This window comes from Vicugna pacos, chromosome 20 (assembly GCF_048564905.1).
Source record: "Vicugna pacos chromosome 20, VicPac4, whole genome shotgun sequence".
In the NCBI taxonomy this organism is placed as follows: Eukaryota; Metazoa; Chordata; class Mammalia; order Artiodactyla; family Camelidae; genus Vicugna; species Vicugna pacos.
The window spans coordinates 42,140,095-42,157,840 of record NC_133006.1 but is presented as its reverse complement, the minus strand read 5'-3'; the positions used below and the strand labels follow the sequence as shown (position 1 = coordinate 42,157,840).

General features: G+C 56.0%; 1 protein-coding gene across 3 annotated transcripts in view; it reads left to right on the top strand.

Moving 5' to 3' along the window:
- PSMG4 (proteasome assembly chaperone 4) overlaps nucleotides 1-17,746 on the top strand; it is a 71,141-nt gene that overhangs the window by 50,303 nt on the left and 3,092 nt on the right. For 2 of the 3 annotated variants that reach the window (XM_072945776.1, XM_072945774.1), the window contains 2 exons: nucleotides 12,559-12,638; nucleotides 13,138-13,872. In XM_072945776.1, the coding sequence (XP_072801877.1) occupies nucleotides 12,559-12,638; nucleotides 13,138-13,872 (815 nt within the window). Of the gene's footprint in view, nucleotides 1-2,732; nucleotides 2,977-12,558; nucleotides 12,639-13,137; nucleotides 13,873-17,746 lie in introns of those variants that run through there. The other variant, XM_072945773.1, reaches the window with a different exon arrangement.

Here is a 17,746-nt window from a genome sequence, read left to right as displayed (position 1 = left end):
TCACACATGTTTGTGAGGAATTCTGTGGAACTCACAGAGGCAGGGAAAAAAAAAGCTGTGATGAAGCTAAATTAGCAAAGAAATGATGAAGTCTAAACTCCACCAGACTTACAAAGAAAATGACCAAATTTAAGAGGAGCACGGAGCAGTGATGGAGGAATCAGAAATGCTCTGAGCTCAGTGAACAAACAAAATTACACGGGAACTCTTAGAAAGATGTATAAGGAGCGTCACTCAGAGAGAAGAAAATTGAAGTTTTAAATCACTGCATTTTGCAATTGATGCAGAGACTGATTACTGGAGTGAGAAGATTAAAAAAAAGAAAGAAAGAAAGAAATCAGAGACAGGAAGATGAAGAGCTCACAGACAAATCTTTGCTAAACCCTTTGTTTCCAACACAAGCTGACTGGTGAGGGGTCAGTTAGGCATGACATTCGGCCAAAATTCTGCAGGGAAGCGAAAGAAAAAACCTTCCGGTACAAAGTAGAGATCCGTAATGACCTCTCTCGAGAAACACCCGGTTTTGAAAAAGCAGCTGAGTCACCGCTGGTTTACATGGAAGAAGTGGCAGAGGAAGTGAAAGCTTAGAGGCAGAGGAAGGAAGACACCTCGGCGAAGGATGGGCAGCAGAGAGATCTGACGAAAGCCCAGAGCGCTCCTCACGGGGGGGGGGGGGCATGCCCACTGCCCGCGGTTCTTGCTGGGGGTGGGGAGCTGAAGCAGACCGGCTGGGGCTGAAATTGAGGCAGCTAAGCCTGTGCCTCTGGGGAGAAGTCCCCCGCTCCGCCAACTAAAGCAGAGGTGCACACGGCTCTGCCTCCCTGGGATGAGGTACCCACAGCTCCGCGTGTGTCTTCTCGAGGGAAGAGAAGTGCCCCAAGTGATCTGGGGATGGGCCAGGAATCACATGAGGTTTCTGGAACAAGATGTGCCTCGGCCATGGGCTCCTGGCGCCTTGGCCAGTAAGCCCAGGAACCTCTTCTCTTGTACACTGATGACTGTCGCAGGTGACGCTGGTCTCAGAGAACCTGGGCTTTCAACAAGAGGGTGGCGGTCGCTGTGGGGTCCACCTGGACGCCTCCACACTGTGGCTGGTTTCCAGGCCCCGGTGCCTTCTTCAGCCCCTCGTTCCTGCCCGGCTCCTGCTCCAGACCTAGGGAACACTGCCCCCTGGCCCCGGAGCAGCTCTCACAGGGGCAAGGGGCGTGTCTTCCGGCCCTGCAGAGGGCCCCCCCTACAATGCGGGGCCCTCAGTGCTCTGCTTCTGACCTCAGGGGACCGCGCTGCCTCCTCCTGTCCCTCAGCCAGGCACTGGTTGCCTCCATCTTTTGCAAGATTCAGGGATGTCACTGGGCTCCGGAGGGGACCCTTCTCTCGTGGCTGGCCGCAGGACGGCCCTCAGCCACTCCCAGACCTTCCCTGAGACAGTGAACGGGCTTCCGGAGACACCCCTGTGCTTCTAATCCATCTCCATTGTTCTGTTTTCTATTGAAGGTTTTGTTCACCTGGGCTGACCTGCAGTGGTGCAGTTTGAGCCGCAAATGAAGAAGGCTCTGCGGATACAGCCCGACAGTCACCCGACTGTTTTGGTTAGTGTAATTCGAGTAATGAGCAAATTATTTTAAACAATATGAAATATTATGAAAATGAAACAACTTTAATACATATTTTTGAAGTTCAAAAATGTCAAGATACCTTAAAATGGAGAAAGAAGAAACCTGACTGTAATTTGAGTGCAGTGAGGTGGCGTCCATGTCTGCATCGTGGCAACTTCCTCACTTGGGAATCAGATGACCTGGGAAGACCACGTGGGACCCGTTCCTTTGGCCTGGTCGCTGCCTTTATCCTGGAAACCCACCGAAATCCTGTGCGTCCCTGAGCGGGGCAGCACTCCACCACTTTAAAGGCGCCCAGACTTCTCAGGGTCACTTTTCTTCGTAATCAGAAGGACCCAGGGAGAGTGGGTTACATCACAATGGAGAGTGAGGATGAGAAAACAGCTCACGTCCCACAGCCACCTTGGTGCTGGTGCAGGCGAGGCCGATACTCTGGCACTTGCCCCAGGTGGGCAGAGGAAAGGGCCTGGAGGGGCTTCCTCGGAGACTGGGGTGGCTCTGGCCTCCTGCTGCGGGGGGACCCCTGAGGTGGGGTCCCCATGGAAATACTGACCTACAGCCACACACCCAGCTTCATCCTTTAAAACGGCATGAGAGCCCATCAAATTCATCTGACAAATATTTACTGTGTGTCAGGCGCTGTTCTAGGCCCAGAACAGCAGTCAGGGACTCGGGTGCAAAGCCCCGCCCTCCGGGAGCTAGGCGGCAGCCCGAGGTGTCAAGCTAGCAAAGCAGGTTCCTGACCTGCTGTTGTTTCTTTCTTATTTCCTTCCCCTTCACTGGTTTTTTTTCCATCTCATTTTTATGCTTCTCCAAACCTTGTTTTTCTCTGCTAACTCGAGAGTGAGGTCAGACAAAAAATGAAAGGTACAGAGGCCTGAGTGGCAGCAAGTCTGGGCCGGCGTGTTAGACGAGGTATCGGCGGGCGAGTCACGCTGACCCTCTGGGAAGGACACTGATCCAGCCTCCCGTCTGGCTCCCGGCCCCGCTCTGTTTCTCTCTCTCTCTCTGATTGATTGCAGATTCCTTGGTGGGGGAAAACAAGCGACTGCTTCTGGGATTTCGTTGAAACAAAGCAAAACAAAGCAAAGAAGCAAATCCTCAGCCTGAAACTTGGTGTCTTCAGTCATTATGGGATCATCACTAAGGGGCAGGCATTGCGTTCACACCCCTGCTTCACCCTTTAGGTCACTGTTGGCGGCCAAACCGGTGTTCTGTGCAACCTGGGCTCCCCTTGGAAGCGTCTTTAAGGCTTCCCTCCGAGTTAAGAGGACATCACGACACGTCTGTGTCCCCCAAACACAGACTCAGTGCCTGGAATCCTGGCTTCTCACGTCCCCCCAACGCTGTGGGCAAGTAGGTAATTGTTTACCCCCGGCCTCCGAAGCCTGATGGTGAGGTATTACCGCCTCCCTGTGGGGTTGCTGTGAGGGCTAGAGGTGGTATTGGGGTGCAGGCAGGACTTGGCAAGTGATGGGCAGTCTCTAAGCAGTGGTTCTTCCTGTGCTGAGAAGCTGTGCTCGGAGGTTTGAGCAGCCACTTCAACAGGGGTGTCCAGATAGCGGCTGCTGACCCACTGGGGCTTTTGGAAGTGGAGTTGGTTCAGAAGATCGAAGAACTATCCAATAGGGCCTTTGTAGCATCAGCCTCAGTTTGTGGTATGTCCTGGGTTCTCAGAGAGGACCTCGTCGTCTGGGCAGCCGAGTACAGAGAGGTTTCTTAGGGCCACGGGACTTGGTTATATGCATCTTGGGGATGCATTTGACCTTTCAAGCCAAGGTCACCTTTCTTTTCTATTTAATTTTTAATCATGGTAAAACACATGTAAAATTTACCTTCTGACCCATTTTAAGAGTAGAGTTCAGGGTATCAAGTGCGTTCACACTGTTGTGCTGCTGTCACCTCCCTCCGTCCACACAACTCCTTCCGTCTTGCAAACTGAGACTCTGCACCCACTGAACACTCGCTCCCCATTTTACCCCCCAGCCCCTGGACACCACCCTTCTACTGTCCATGTCTAGGAATCTGACCGCTCTCAGGACCTCACTTAAGTGGAATCATCCAGTATCTGTCCTTTTGTAACTGGCTTATTTCACTGAGCACAATGTCCTCAAGGTTCCTCCAAGGTGTAGCAGGCGTCAGATTTTCCTTCCTTTTTTAAGTCAAGGTCGCCGCTTTTTAAAGTGGGTGCCCAGATGTTCAGATGAGGGTTTTTCACGGGATCAGATCAACTAGGAGAATTTTGCTGAATTCAGTTCTGCCCTTTTCTTCCACATCACTGCCCTTTCTCAGCTCATCTCTCCCCCTATTCCTGTAACAACCTCTGAACCCGCTCTGCCCTGTGCCCCCAGCTGTGTCCTCAGTGCCCCCTCTTCTGGTCACCTTGCGTCTCCCCCTCTTGGGGCCTGTGCCCCTGCCCCGGCCTCCCGCCTGGTCCATCTGACTCCTCCTGTCCTCCCTTTCGGCTCTGTGCTGCCTCTTCCAGGAAGTCTTCCTGAGGACCCCATCTGGCTGGAGGAACCACCTACGCCACCCCATTCCTTTTTAGCTCAGTTCTTACTGTGCTGCGCTGTAGTTATTTGCTTCGTCATTTCTTTCACTTTAAGAGGAGCTTTGTTTTCTTTTTTTGTTTGTTTTGTTGTTGTTTCCCCTGGAGCCTGGCACACAGCAGTCGCTCAATAATTGTTTGTAGGATAAACATATGCATGAATAAGTGAAAACCTGCTTGGGAATCTACCTTCTGAAGGGTGACCTTCCGTACAAACCAGATGCCGTCATTAGGACCAATGGGCTTGATTGCTGCATTTTAGGAACTGAGATGAAAAAGACCAAAATGGTGGAGACACGGTGAAGTTTGGGGCGAATACTGAAGGAGCCAGCATTGTTTAGATCCAGTCCTGTGCAAAGGCAGTACGCAGGACACTTGAGGAATAAAGCCTTTAAAGGCCTCTGGCTCTCCGAGGTGTTATACAGGCATCTGTACAGACACACATGGGTTCTTAAGCTGTTCAAGGATAGCTTCAGAAGGTGCTCAGATCACAGTAGACGGCTCGATGAATGTCCTAGTGGACACTACGCGCCTTCCAGAGCCCCTTAGGGACCTCCCTCCCTGGCCCCAGAGAGTGACCCCGATCCTGACCCTGCCCCAGGCGGGGTTCTCTCCGAGATGCAGCCCCGAAGTGTGAACGCGTCTGCGGCTCCTCCCTGGGAGGTTCATTCATCCCCCAGGCGCGTTCACACACCCGCACTGAGATGAGTGCGGGGCGGGGATGCGGGGCGGGGATGCGGGGATGCGGGGCGCGCCGCCCCCCCACCGCGCACGCGCGGGCCGTGGCGCGGGTGGGCCGCGGGGCGGGGCGGGGCGGGGCGGGGCGTCGGCTCAAGGGCACCTCTGTGCCCCCTGCGCTCCCGCGGGGCCTGGAGCACAGATGGCCTTGGTAAATGTTTGCCCAGAGAAGCCGATGAATGGGCGTTTTGTCACTGGCTCTTTTCATTTTCCCCTTGGCTTGCGCCCTGACTCTCCTTGAAATACAGCTGCTTCCACGGGCCGCGTCTTTATGGAGCGCGGAGCCGGGCTTGTGCTCAGTGCCAGGAGGAAACTGCAGCGCAGAAGGGACCCGCCCGGCAGCCATCTTCTCCTTTGTGCCCAGGACAGGCCCGGCCGCGGGCGAGGTGGGGGCCCAGGGGCCAAGCGGGCCGGGCCGGGGTGACTCGCGCCGCCCAGGTCTGGGCAGCCACCCGGGGGAAAGGGCTTTGACATCCCGGGAAAAACCCCACCACGTGCTGAGCAGCCCGCCCACCTGCCCCTCCCTCCCGCGGGGCCTCTGCGTCACATGATCGGTTTCAGCAGGAGGGACACACGCGGAGAAGCAGCCTTTTGTTCTCGGTCCCCTGGCTGCCATCTCGGGATTCTGCTCAAGCCCCAGGAGCCTCACCCAGAGGCCGCGGGCCCCTCCTCAGCTCTGAGCTGGACCCAGGGATGTAAACCCCATCGCCTGTGCTGGCGGAGTTGCTTCTTGGCTTCCTCGGTGAGCCTTGTTGTGCCTTACCCACCCCAGGTGCACGCTCCAGAGCCTTAAAGTCACCCCCAGCCCAGCCACACGCACTAAAGCTACGTTTCCCTACCCGAAGGGAACACACCATCCGTGAAAAGACCCCCTCCAGGTGTGTGAGTTTGCTTATGACCCACACTTAAGTAGAATATTAAAAATTGGGATCCCAGAGGGAGAGGACTTAAGCCCCACTGGCTTTGGCGACGAGGCCCTGGAGGCCCGGTGCATCATCAGGGCCTCATCGGAGGTTCAGCCACGGGAGCGGTTGTGGGGAGGCGGTGTGGAGCGCCCCTACCCCCCGAAGCCCGTGTGTTCCCTCCACCCTGGCTCCTTGCCCTGCATACCGGCTGCCTGGCTCCCAGGATGGAGGCCCACCTCCGCCGGAAGCACCCAGGTGCCTTCAGGGCCCCTTGTCTGTTCTGGGGCTTCATTTCCTTGTTTGAAAATATGAATGTCGACACAGCCACTCGGGGTTTTTATGAGACTCAACCTGGATAATATGAGGGTCCCCAATGCGTGACCCCCTCTTACTGACTGGACTTCCAGGACACAAGCTGCCCCGGCCCGCCCCTACCTGTCTTGGTGGCCCTGGCGCACGTGCCTCTCTTCTTCAGCCTGATTGTCCCCTCGTTCCAGGCCCGGCCCCCTGCCTGGCCTAACCTGCCCCCCAACTCCTGGCCTCACCCTACATTGTGGCCCCGAGCCTGCCCCCCATTGTTAATTATCCTCTGGTCTCTGCCTGGGGGTCAAGAAGAAATCCTCTTCCCAGAGCTTGGGGTGTCCTAAAAGCTGCTGGGGGAGCAGGGCTGGGGGGAATGAATAGCCACGCCCCTTGCTGGAAGCCCCCTTTCCTGCTTTCCTCTCCTGAATCCCAGGCTCCTGTCCACCCTGCCCTGAGACTGCGCGCATCCAGCCGGCAGCTCCCCTGGCCAGCTAGTCTGGGAGGAACCTTTTTATTCATCTCCCATGGCTCATCCAGAGACAGAGGCCAGACCTGCTCCAAGGGAGGGGGGAATGGGGCTGTTGCCCAGTCCAGGGTGGAGTGATGGCAGCTTCCATTGTGGCCTGGAGGGCGGAGCACCCAGTCTGCCCAGAGGCTGAGCAGATAAACCTCTGGGTGGCGCAGGGCTGTACTGAAAGATAGTTGGTAAAGAAACTGCCTTGACATTTTAAAAGGAGTTTTAGAAAAATCTCACAGAGGGCAATTCTGGCGGTGAGCAACTGATAACTCCCTGGGTCTCCGTGCACTTTAAACGTTGTTTCTGGAGCAAACTGATAGGATTCTCTTATTTTCCTTTGGTGCCAGAGCCTGATGACATCAGAACGTGGGCAGGGGTTTTCCTTTGGGCACTAAGAAATGCCGTGGGACAGCTGCTACCAGCAAAAATATTTTGTCTGCACTTGTTACGAGCGAGTGGGGGGGCTGGGGTGAGGAGGCGGGGGAGGGCGGGGAGGAGGTCCATGCACTGGGAATACTAGCCTCTGGGGGGTTCGAGGCCTGATAGGGAAAACTAGACAAAATGGGAATGGTTCTGATAGCCCCAAGAAAGGCGAGCATTCTAGAAGCCTTCCCTGGAAACAGGCTGCTCGTATTAGGCAATTTTGGTTTGAAAATCTAATCCTTCTATTTCAAAAATGAGGTCAGAGGAAAGCTGTTTCAAAGGAATCACTCTTTTACGTCGAGGATAGGTGGTAAGAGGGTGAGGGTGGAGGCAGGGAGGCCATTTAGAAGGTTAGCATGAGTCCAGACGGGAGGTGATGGACGGAGCCAGCGGGACTTGCTGATGAAGGAGGTGCAGGTGTGAGAAGACGCCTGAACCCCCCAAATCAGGGGCACATTCCGCAGAGGAGACCGTGGGAGGCGCGCTTCCTGGGGGACCCTGACGCAGCTGTTGGTTTCTGGGCATGTTCAAATGGAGATGCCGGAGGGGCCGCTGACCTTACAGGTTTGGGGCCCAGGAAGGAGATTGGCTCTGGAGACACAAATTTGGGAGAAATCAGTGTGCAGAAGGAACAGAAGCCATGGGCTTGGGTGAGAGGGTGGGGCCCCTGGCAGGGAGAGCGGTTGGAGGAGCAGGTGGACCCTGGAACACTTCAGGGGAGGCTGGGACTGTGGCCCAGGACCAGCGGGGGAGACTGACAAGGGGGCTGATGGGAGGAGGCAGCCCTGAACAGGAGGAGCCTGCGTCAGGCTGCGGCTCTGACAACCGAGGTCTTTGGTGGTCTCGGTGGGAGCGCCCAGTGGTGGGAAGGCAGCCTGACGGAGTGAGTTCAGGAGAGAAAGGGTGTGGAATTGCAGGCATGGGGTAGGGGTGCACAGTCAACGAGGGAGACAAAGATGTTTAGAGATCACGTCTGCGTGCCGGTGAGAACAGTCTACCGGGGAGGAGAAAATCGAGGACGCAGGAGAGAGTTGCAGGCGGCTGGGTGCCGTCCTGGGGGGAGAGGAGGGGCCAGGGCGCCAGTGGAGGGCTTACCTCCAACCACAGTCACGGGACGGAAGTGGACTCAATGGGTCAGTTGGAGAAGATTTGGTGGGAGGAACAGATCTGCAGCAGGATGTGGGTGATCATATGCTCTTCAGGTCAGAAAAAGACTCAAAGAGTTTAGCCACTTGCGGGGGGAACACAGCTTTGGGCAGCGCCTCCTGACCTCAGGCCACTGGAAAATCTGGACAAACGGTGGTTGGCAGACGTGGTAACTCTCAGTAAATCATGCCTTGTTTTGTCACTGTGGCAGCACAGTGGCGCTCATCAAAATTCTGCCTGTGTCCACATTTGGACCCAATCTCCCCCTCCCCTGCAACCCTCTGGCGGGTAAGCAGTGACAGGTGACTATTTCTGGCAATTGGGCTATGATAGGATGTGATGGGTCACTTTTAAGTCCAAGCATCAAAAGGAAGGACCCAAGACTGCAGCTTCCGCTTCTGCTGCTGTGACCAAGGTGGCAGCTGGGGGTCCCCGAGGGACCATATGGAGCAGAGTACCCTGCCTCCTCCCTCATCCCATTCCAAGCTAGAAATACATCATGAGCTGAAGACAGACTTTGTTGCATCAAGACCACTGCCATTTCAGGGCTAAGACATGACCATAGCATAAGGTGGTCTACTACTCACCCGAATATCGCACTGTCAGCCACGGCTTGTAACAGAGTTTGGGTGTGATTTTGGGTTAAAGGCCCAAGGATCTCATGAGAGACTCTTATGATGCTGTAAACATCCCGGATGCTCCTGAGATTCACCGGTACCATGAACGCACCGTGAATGCACGGGGTCGGGGGGCGGGCAGCTGCATCTCCAGGTGGTGCATGCGATGAACCTAGGACTCACCTTCGCCTGGAAGGGAGCTGACAGGCATCCTCTCCACGGGCAGTTCTCTTATCCGTCATCTAAAATCCCATAGTTCTTGGTTCCGAATGAGATTCACACCAGACAAAGGCTCACAACCCAAAGTGGTGGCAGAAAGAGGAGAGGGATCAATCATACCACCAGGGTCCCGCCCTTGCTTCAAGTGGACAGCTGGTCGGCTGGCCTCTTTCGCAGCCTCCTGCTGGTGCTTTTACATCTGTGGGCTACCTGAGAAACAGGACGCGCTGTTTCACCTGAGCGTTCTAAAACTGCGGAGTTGAGACAAAAGACTGGCCCTGACGGAGTTTCTAAGTTGAGGATAGGAATCCGGAGCCTCCCCATTCGCTTTGCAAAAGCCCAGGCTGCAGGGCGCACGGAGCCCACTTCCTTCCCACCTGCCGCCCAGCGGCCCCCTGTGGAATCACACCCCCTGCTCAGGGCGGACTGAGGGATCTTGTTCCGGGTCTGCGTTCTTATCTGATCTTCATAGGGTGCTGGCCCTGGAAGGCACCTTGGAGATGGTTGAAGCCAGTCTTCTTGATTTACAGCTAGGATAACAGACCCAGCGGAGAGGCCCGGAGCTAATCAGTGGTGGGCCAGGCCGGGAGCTGCAGCCCTGAGGAGTTCCCTGTGGCCTCCTACAGGCAGGGCCCTGGCCGGGTACCACACTGAAGATGAAACACCCCGTAGCTGCCCTGCAGAAGGAAGATGGGCCTGGAAAGGTTACATGACATGATTGCTCTGTGGGGGTTAAAACTGAAGGAAGGCCAGGAGAAGCTGCAGCCTGCTCAGCCGAGGCAGGGAAGGCTTCCCTAAGGGGCAGAGTTGGGGCGAACCCCCGGTCGAGGGGTTTCTCCTGCAGGAAAGTCAGGGCGGGGGCGGGGGCACTGCATTCACTGGATGGAGCACAGGGCAAACGGAGGGGGTGGTTCTGCCACCTCGTGGAGCTCAGCGTCTCCAGAGCACGAAGTGGGGAGGGGAGGGGAGGAGGGACACGAGGGAGACCAGCAGCTGGGGGTCTGCCAAGGTGTGCAGGCTAAACATCGTTGAAGAGTGTTTCACTAGGGGGAGTAACGTGGGTGGGCCCGTCCATTCAGTAGATCTCTCTGTGATGGTGAGAAAGACAAACTGGGAGCCAGTGAAGCAGACAGCAGGAAGCCAGTCCAGTCAGGGTGCTCCAGCAGCACCCAGGTGAGAGAAGGCGGGTCTGCCCCAGGGCGGCGGGCCGGAGGGGCGTGGGAAGGTGTCTGCAAGTCTGCAGAAACAGGGACAATTCCTGAGTTTGTGTTTTGTGGAAAGGGCGTGACAGGTGCGCATTCACCAATGTAGGGAGAGGGCTGGGGGCAGCCTGAGCGGATGGCTGAGAGGATGAGTTCAGGTGTGGATGCACTGAGGGTCCAGGTGCCTGGGGACAGTTAGGAGTGTTGGCCGGTAGGCAGCTGGGCTTGGATGTGTAAGAAGAGCCAGGCTGGCTGTAGACTCATGCTTTAGAGAGTGGGTGATGCGCAAAATCATGGCCGTGGATGAAGCTGCCCAGGGAGAGTGTCAGGTGAGATGAAACGGGCCACAGAAGGAGCTGTCCCAGGTTGGGTTCTGTAGAAAGCAAACCAGAGAGCTTAGTCTGAACATTTATGAGAGAAGCACCGTGGAAGGGAGGGAGAGGACGTAGGATGGGGCAAAGGGAGAGGGAAGTTTCCATGCAGATCTCAGAGTCTTGGGGAAGCCACCACCACGGTTGATGAAGTGGGTCCCTGATGACGTGGGGGAGGGGCACCTCTCAATTAATAAGGGGAAGGAGGTTAAGAATGGGGTCGCGCGAAGGTTAGGGTTTGAGTGGAGCAACAAGGAGCTGGGGAGGTGGAGCCTGACAACCTGTATTTTCTTTGTAAAATCAGAAGCCGGGTCGTCTGCTGAACTTGGGCTGGGGTAGGGTTTGGGCTTGTGGAGAACAGTCCTCAAGGTAAATGAGAGGACGTGTCTGGGGACCGCAGGGCAGTGTTTGAGCGGCAGCTGATGGTGGAGGGCCTGGAGGCCGTGAGCTGTGCCTGCTGGGTACCACGGCTCGCCCCGCAGAGGAACACGCAGGCGGGGGGGTGGGGGGAGGACCCCGCGGCAACAGGGTGTTGGCTAACTGCCTGAGTTTCCCCAGATAATTCTCGAAGATTCTTTAGAGATAAACTCTCTGTTTTAAAAATGGCTTTTGTTTTCTAAGGAGACAAAACATTAGAAGGTATTCGAGTTGATGTGTGTGTGACATTTTCGGCTCCGTTAGTCCAGTTTATCAATTTACCCCTTTATGCATCACGCTTTTGGTGTTTTATTATGGAATCTTTGTCTAATTAAAGGTCACAAAGGTTTCTCCTGCAAATGCAAATTAAAACCACCCCGAGAGACCCCTTAGAATGGCTACAATGAAAAAGACTGATACTGTCCTGGCTGTTTGATGAGGGTGTGTGGGACTCAGAACTCTCTCATGCTGCTGATGGGAGTGTGTTCAACGGTACAGTCACTGTGGAAAACAGTTTGTCAGGTTCTTAAAAAGTTAAAAAAAGACACAGATGAACTGATTTACAAAACAGAAACAGACTCACAGACATAGAGAACAAACTTATGGTTACTGGGGTATGGAGGGGGTGGGAAGGGACAAATTGGGAGTTCGAGATTTGCACCCCTTGGGGAGTGATGGAAATGTTAGGTATCTTGATTGTGGTGGTGGTTTCATTGGTACATACATCTATAAAAATTCATCAAATTGTACATCTGAAATATGTGTAGTTTACAGAAATTATATCACAATAAAGTTGTTTAAAAATTTTTTTAAAAACTTACACATATAACTACCATGAGAAGCCAGTTTACTGGTAGGTATTTAACTACAAAAAGTGAAAACATATGTCCATACAGAGACTTACCTGTACATGTGTGTTCATAGCAGATTGACTCCAATATCTCCAAACTGAAAACAGCCCCAAAGAACATCATGTGAGGAATAAACAACCCAGGGCACCTGCCTGTCACTAAGCAGGAATGAACGGCACTCATGTGCAACAACCTGGATGAATCTCAAAATAATTATGATGCGTGAAAAGGCAGACCCAAAATTGTACATACTGTACATTCCATTTATAATAAAAGTCTAGAAAATGCAAACTACTCTGCAGTGACCAAGTGCAATGCAGAGTTTGGTGGCGGGCAGGAAGGGTTACGGGGGCTTGAAGAAGCCTCGGGGTGGGGGTGGTGATGGACGCATACATTCCTTGAATGTGGTGATGGTTTCATGGCCTGTAAACATGTCACAACTTTGTATACTTTACATAGTGCAGTTACTGTATGTTAATTATACCTTAATAAAGCTGTTAAAAAATGCTGACCTGAAAATTAAGTATATGATGATCATTGACAATTAGTGAATAGAGCAAACTTTTTAATAGTGTCTTAAATGTCAATTTAGTCAACCTAGACCTTTTAGAGGTTTAAAAAGCAGAAGTCTGATAATTCTCCCCTCCGCACACGGGTCACTGAGGCCTTTTTATTTTGCACACAGAACCACTGGGGACCTTGCCTGTGGACACTCGGAGATTACAATGTGGATACACGTGGCTCCAGACACTTGGTGGAAGAGAGGTGAGAAAAACGATTTGGGCCAATCATGATTACAGAGCGAGGGTTTCCAGCAAGGTTCCAGGTGGTCAAGCTCAGCTTCTGTAGCAGGTCTAAGGAGGAGGGGAGGGCAGTTAACTACCAGAGGCCCCTGCAAAGAATTCTGAGCATTCCAAGGTAAAACCCAAGAGTCGACTGTAACAGAATCTGGCAAAAATGGGCGCTGTGTGCTTTTACCAGAAACATTCTTTCAACACACAGAAGACTTTCTAACGTCAACTGAGTTACTCTGTTGTCCCAGACTGACTACAATTCAAGGCCTCTTTCACCCTGCTTCCTTCCTGCTCCTCTGAGAGGCACCTGCTCTTACGTCCATTTTGCAGGTGGGGAGACTGAGTCTCAGAGAGGTTAAAAGGTTAGCCAAGGCCCACGCTTGTGCAGGACATCAGCTCAGAGGGTCTGAGTCCAGCGGCCCGCTAGCCCGCCCCTCCCCCAACTCGGTCTACGCTATTTTCGTTTTCAGAGCTCTTCCCAATATCGTTGTCATTCTCACGCCACCTGCATTCAGGGCTCCCTACAGTCACGGGGCTGCCGGAAGCAGGTGGATTTCCTTAACCCTAACCAAGCACTGCATGATGGAGGCGGCTGCTCTGAATGCCCGCGGCATGGACTCAGCAGCGCTCATCTTTCCTGGGCGGCGCGTCTCCACTCGGGAGGATGCTCCGGCACGTCCCTGCGGCCCTCAGTGGGGACGCCGGCCCAGCCCGCCCGAGACCAGGGCGGGTTTTCCCCGCGCCCGCGAAGCGGGACTGGAGCGCGGGAGAGGCCGGCGCACCGCGCAGCGGGGACTGGATTCACGCGGCAGCCGCGCAGCCCGGCCCCGCCCCTCCCCGGACAAGACCCGCCCCGCCGGCGTCCCCGCCTGGGCGTCGCCCTTCCCCGTGAAGCCCCGCCCACCACCAGGCCCCACCCACCGGAATCGAAAGCAAAGGCGCGCTCGGCGTCTCGGCGCTCGGCTGCTCGAGTCTGGCGACGGCGGCGGGGAGCGGGTTCGGCGCGCGCGGCCAGCCCGGCGGGCGGGATGGAGGGGCCGCGGGCCGCCGCCGCGAGCGGGGACGTCTCCCTGCACAACTTCAGCGCCAGGCTGTGGGAGCAGCTCGTCCACTTCCACGTCATGCGGCTGACGGACTCGCTGTTCCTGTGGGTGGGGGCCACGCCGCACCTGCGCAACCTCGCCGTGGCCATGTGCACCCGCTACGTGAGTGCGGGGAGGGCGGGGGGCGAGGGGAGGGGGCCGGGTGGGGGGAGGGGGCGAGGGAGGAGGGAAGGGGCGGGAGGAGGGAAGGGGCGGGGGGCCCGGTCCCGGAGCGGCGGCAAGAGGGACGGAGAGGGTGGGGGGACGCGGGTTGAGGGGTGGGGGTCCCTGAGGCCGGCGGAGAGGATGGGGGTCTGGGTGGGACGGTGACCGAGGGCTCTGGGCACTGGGGGTGCCAGCGGGGGCCTCAGGCGCGCTTTTCGTGCCCACCCGGTGCACGCCCGGGAGACAGTTGACTTGGTGGCCCCCAGGTTTCTCCTGAGCCTGGGGAGGGGGTGCTTGGAGCCCTTCCTGTGATGTCCCAGCGGACTGGGGTCGGTCGGGGGCTGCGTCCGGCCAGCGCTTGGCCCAGGCCGCTCAGCTGGTTCTCCATCCCCATTGCAGTGTTTGGAGTGTCCAGGGGCTACCTCGTATCCGGTCACACTCGCCCTGGGGGGTGGCCTCTGCCCCCTTTTTTTCTTGCCAGCTCAGCATTGACCTCATCCAGCAGGGATCTCTCTCCTGTCTCTCCATTCGTGTGTCTCACTGGGAAGTCTAACAGGCATCTCTTACTAGACTTTCAAGACCAAACTCTTGGCACACCTGCTCCTCCAGCAGCCAGCCCCTCTGTTACAGCAGGTCTGTCCCTCCTGTAGGGTCATTCTTGGATCCTCCCACAGTTAACACGCCCAGCGTCAGTGAAGCAGCGGGCACTGCTCTCAGCAGAAGGTGCAGAATCCAGCCACTTCTCACCTGCCACCTGGGCCAAGCCCACCCATCTCTCCTCCCTGGCTGATGCCCCCTTTGCTGCCTGAACGGGTTTCTCAGAGCTGCTGTAACAAAGTGCCACAGACTGGGAGGCTTTAAACAACAGTGATCGATTCCCTCCCCGTTCTGGAGGCCCGAGGTCTGAATCGGGGTGTTGGCAGGCCTGGTTCCTCGCGGAGGCTCTGGGGGAGAGGTCATCTCCGTCTCTGGGCTCCTGCTGCTGCTGGCAGTCCTTGGTGTTCCTTGACTGGCAGCCTCGTCACCCCTGTCCTGCTGCCATGTCACAGGCCTTCTCTCTGTGCCTCTGTCTCTTCCCTTCTTCTAAGGACACCAGTCCTGTTAGAGGAAGACTCTGTCTCATCCCAACTTATGTCTCAATTACATCTGCAAAGACTATTTCCAAAGAAAGCCATCTGCCCAGGTGCTGGGGGTTAAGACCTGGACCTGCCTTTCGGAGGACGTGGCTCAGCCCTCGGCACTGCCCTATCGCCCGTTCTCCACGGGCAGTCAGTATTGCCATCTTGCTGCTCAGATGTCCTGAGAGAGGACCTCGGAGCACAGTCCAGAGACTGCATTGACCTCCAGGCCCTGTCACCTGGTGGGGCGCCCCTGCCCCGCTGTCCTCACGCCCACTCGCCCCTCTTGGCCACTCCAGCAGGTCAGGCTGCCGCTCCCTCTGCAGTTTATGGTCTCCCAGCCGCATCCGTGCCGGGGGTGGGGCCTGTCTGTTCTCTGGGTTTTTGTCTCCCTGGTGCCTGACAAAACTGCTCACTAAACCCTCGTTGGAGCGGGATGGAGGCCTCTCAGGGAACTCCGGTGTGTGGGGACTGCTGGTAACGGGTAGCCAGCTGGGCAGGCAGGAGTGCCCTCAGGGATGGGCGCCTGCAGGGTGAGGGGAGGTCAGAGGTCATCAGGCAGAACCTGGGCACAGCTTCTGAAGGAGACAGCCCCTGAGCCGGGCTCTGCACGCCCTCCCCCGGCCTCTCTTCCGCCCTTTCCCTTCTCGCTCTTCTCTTCCTGGGCCTGTTGTCTCTTCCTTCCTTTCTGGTGGGAGCTGGCAGGTGGGCCTTTGGGCAGGTGGCTGTTCCAGGTGATTCCACTGGGTGGGTGTGGCGGCCGGAGGGGAAGGGGTGACGAAGGAGGCTATGTGTTTGCAGGTCCTGGTGCCCTGGGAGCCACCGTCCCCTCCCTCTCTAGTCCTAAGGCTGTGGTCACAGGCTTTGGGCAGGGCTGTGGGCCACGAGGAGCCCAGGACTGCTTGTTGGTGAGACCAGGCATGCCATTGCCTGTTTCACGGCTCTTCCTGTGGGCCGCATCGGTGGTCTGACTGCTTGGCAGTCATCACTCCTGGGAGAGTGTGTCATCTCAGCGGGAAAGCCACACTTCACTAAGATGGGGCAAGGGAAGGAAAAGGCCGGTCCCGACGGGCCCCATTGTGCTCTCGGGCACTGATCTCCACGGCCCAAGGGCCAGGCCACAGCTTAAGGCAGGAAACCCCAGATCCCCGTGGAATGAGGCTTAGCAGACTGGCCTGTAGGCGGGCCTGCCGTGGGCTTCGTGATGAGTTTGATCAGAACACAGCTACGCCCGTCGGGTCAGTTGTGTCTGCTGCAGCGTTGTACTTGGATGGCAAACTTGAGCAGCTGTAGCTGGACCTTGTGGCCCAGGAAAGCTGAACTCTTTACTGTCTGGCCCTTCCTAGGAAAGTCTGCCGTCCTGTGTGTGGGGATGGTCCCATGGGGTCTGTGAGCTCTCCCTCCCCCAGGCCCCTACGTGGGTGGCAAAAGTGTGTGGAAGGGAACCTCGCGCCCAGCTCCTCCAGCCGCCTGCCCTGCACTGCGCAGGTCTGTCGCTGCCAGGAGGGTCTGCAGAACTCAGACCACACGGGGTCCCCGCAGGGTAGGCGGCCTGGGACCAGGAGGGTGGGGTTGGGACCCTGAGGGTCAGACGACCCAGGAGTGTTTGGCCCGCTCTGGGGAGTGGATGGTGCTGCTCCAGCCCCAGCAGGGCCATCCTGCACGTGTCTGCCCGGGGGACCGGCTCGCCACAGGACGCCTTTGAAAATAAGGATTAAGGAGGGTGACAGTGTGGAGTTCTTAGTTGTTTTGTTTTTGGTGGAAAAAGATCACCCTGTTCAAGTATATTTTTCTATCTTCAGGAGGTTTAACTGTCAATACTTGGCTTTTTTTGACTGTCAGTACTATTGACACACAGCTAAACCTGGAGCTTGAGATCTGTAAACATCAGATTCGTTAAATAAGATCTTATTTTTGCATGTTTTAACAGGAAAGCTTTCAGGAAACGCTTTCATTCTTATCCTGTGTTTTGGCTCGTCTTTTATAGATCTGAGCAAATTCTGTCTTGAGTTGAAGAGGCTTTGAGCCCTGGGGGGCGGGGGCGGTCTCTGGTCTGTGCTCCGCTCAGTGGCTGGCACCTAGTAGTGCTCAGTTCACCTGTCCCCATCGGACAGTGGGGATACTGTACCCCAGGGCCTCTGACCCAGGGCTCATCCCTCTAAAACCTTGCCACTTCCAAGTCTCCCTGACTTCTGTACCAAGCCTGTGTCTTTTCATAAAAGTGACTTGGCTATGTTGTAAGTTAGTGAGTTTTTTCTTTTAAGCTGGACCTTTTTAACGTGAGGGGGCTCACTCCCAGAGTGACTGGAAGTCAGATCACTGTAAGTGACAGCGGGGCCACGTATATTCAGCCTTCATTTCACTGCTGCTTGTCTGAAATGAGGCCTGGCCAGGCGAGCTAAGTTTGTGTATTTGTCTGGATGCTGATGGCTGGCGTCCTTTTGCAGTGTCACAGGGTTGACCGTCAAGAGCCCAGACGCCATCGGGGGGAAAAGGGTGCATTCTCCTCTAGGCACAGATGAGGGGATTGGGGTCCTGTTGCTTGCTGGCAGCTGCCTCGGTGGCAAGTGGGCGGGAGGCACTTGGTACCCGGGCTCCCTGTGGCTGCGATGACTGGGTCCCGTCCCTCTCAGTCAAGATGCTGCACCTCAGCCTGCCTTGGAGTTTGTGGCACTAAGAGAAGTGCTGGGATCTTGGAGCAGACCTGTGATGCC